Here is a 1897-nt window from a genome sequence, read left to right on the forward strand (position 1 = left end):
AATAATTGTCATTACACATCACCAGAGTGGGCGGTAGATGGGTTGGTCAGTCTGATCCAGAAACTGTATAAATGAAAGGGCAGAAAGAAGAGCAGAACAAACTCCTAACAGGAGGAGACTCACTCATGGCCTATGAGACAGAGAAACATGAGAATCAATACTGCTTTCCTGCCATCAACTCATCATGTATCAAGGGAAAACGCTCAAGACATGAATACAATTTAATGTATGTGTTTTTTTCATTGCTGTCAGCATGGACTGTGTTTCTGAACCTGCTGGTGATCATCTCCATCTCTCACTTCAAGAAGCTTCACACTCCAACAAACCTGATTATTCTCTCTCTGGCTGTAGCTGACCTGCTTATTGGACTTTTTGTGATGCCTGTGGATGCCATAAAGCTGATTGAGACATGCTGGTACTTTGGAGACACTTTCTGTGGACTGTTTATGATAATTATGGGAGTGCTAAGCTCAATATCTCTTAGTAATTTAGTTTTAATTGCTGTTGATCGTTATGTGGCTGTGTGTCACCCTTTACTGTACCCACAGAAAATAACAATGACTAAAACTTTAGTAAGCATCTGTCTGTGTTGGTTTTTCTCCTCAGCCTACAACACTGTCATTATAATCAACAACAAATATGTTGACCCTTCAAACAGAAAAGATGAGTGTTATGGAGAGTGTACTTTTACAGTTAGTTTTACCAGTACAGTCATTGATGCAATATATTCCTTCCTGTTGCCTTGTAGTGTGATGATTACTGCATATTTGAGAATATTTTATGTTGTTAATCAACAGGTGAAGGTTATAAACTCCATGATGAAGAGTGGTAAATGTGTAAAGGAAGGTTCAGTGAGAAGGAAATCTGAGAGAAAAGCTGCTCTGACATTAGGAATCATTGTGACAGTTTATCTGCTGTGCCTTATTCCATACTATATCTTGTCCTTAACGGGGACCACAGTAATCTCTTTTACCATAATGACATTTTTATTTTGGACTTTGTATATTAACTCAGGTCTGAATCCTCTTATCTATGCTTTATTTTACAGCTGGTTTAAAATATCAGTTAAACACATCTTAACTCTTAAAATATTGAAGCCAGAATCCTCTCTCATGGATATTTTTACAGGCTGATTTAAGCTTATTGATTTTATTATTATTATTTATCATATTGAACTGATAAAGACAAACTAAAGTATAGTTTAAAGTATTGTCTCAGTTTGTAAATTGGATATAAGCACAATGGTTATCAGATGTCTTTATTATTTAACTGCAATTAGCTAAATTAATGTGTGGTATTTTAAAGATGTTAATAATCAATAATAATAATTTAATCTGTAATGGCATAAATAAAACCAGTATTAACCATGCATGTTTCTTTAATCACTTCTCTTTCCTCCTATTTGTTTCCTCCTACTGTTTTGGCTCTATTTTGCCAAAGAAAACAGTTACAAACAAAGCAGAAATTTGCATCTCATCTTTACAGTATTTCACACCTTTAATGAACCTAGATAAACCCATGTGACTACCTTGAGAGAGGCCCACACACTGTGTCATTTGCAAAGCCCATTGTATTTTACTTCAAAGTATCAAAACTATATGCTTATTATACTGAATATCAATTTCCTCTATTAAGGTGGTCTGAGCTTCTGTAACATTATTTGTGCTGGACTCACCACTGTAGACTTTCACTAAGTACAGCTGTAGCACATGAATACTGACTGCTGTCTTAGCTGAGGAATGCTGGTCATGTGTTAATGACAGCTGAACTGCTTTTACAGTGGGTACGGAAAGTATTCAGACCCCCTTAAATTTTTCACTCTTTGTTATATTGCAGCCATTTGCTAAAATCATTTAAGTTATTTTTTTCCTCATTAATTTACACACAGCACCCCATA

General features: G+C 35.4%; 1 protein-coding gene across 1 annotated transcript; it reads left to right on the forward strand.

Moving 5' to 3' along the window:
• Positions 1–71: 71 nt before the first annotated feature.
• On the forward strand, positions 72–1133 carry LOC137029497 (trace amine-associated receptor 13c-like). The gene has a single exon (XM_067399106.1). It carries the CDS (start codon positions 72–74, stop codon positions 1131–1133), a length of 1062 nt encoding a protein of 353 aa, XP_067255207.1.
• Positions 1134–1897: the final 764 nt, after the last annotated feature.

This window comes from Chanodichthys erythropterus, chromosome 10 (genome assembly GCF_024489055.1).
Source record: "Chanodichthys erythropterus isolate Z2021 chromosome 10, ASM2448905v1, whole genome shotgun sequence".
NCBI classification, from domain to species: Eukaryota; Metazoa; Chordata; class Actinopteri; order Cypriniformes; family Xenocyprididae; genus Chanodichthys; species Chanodichthys erythropterus.

Bases quoted from the DNA above. Each gene is read 5' to 3' on its own strand.
- LOC137029497 (XM_067399106.1), top strand. From the start codon at position 72: ATGAAAGGGCAGAAAGAAGAGCAGAACAAACTCCTAACAGGAGGAGAC.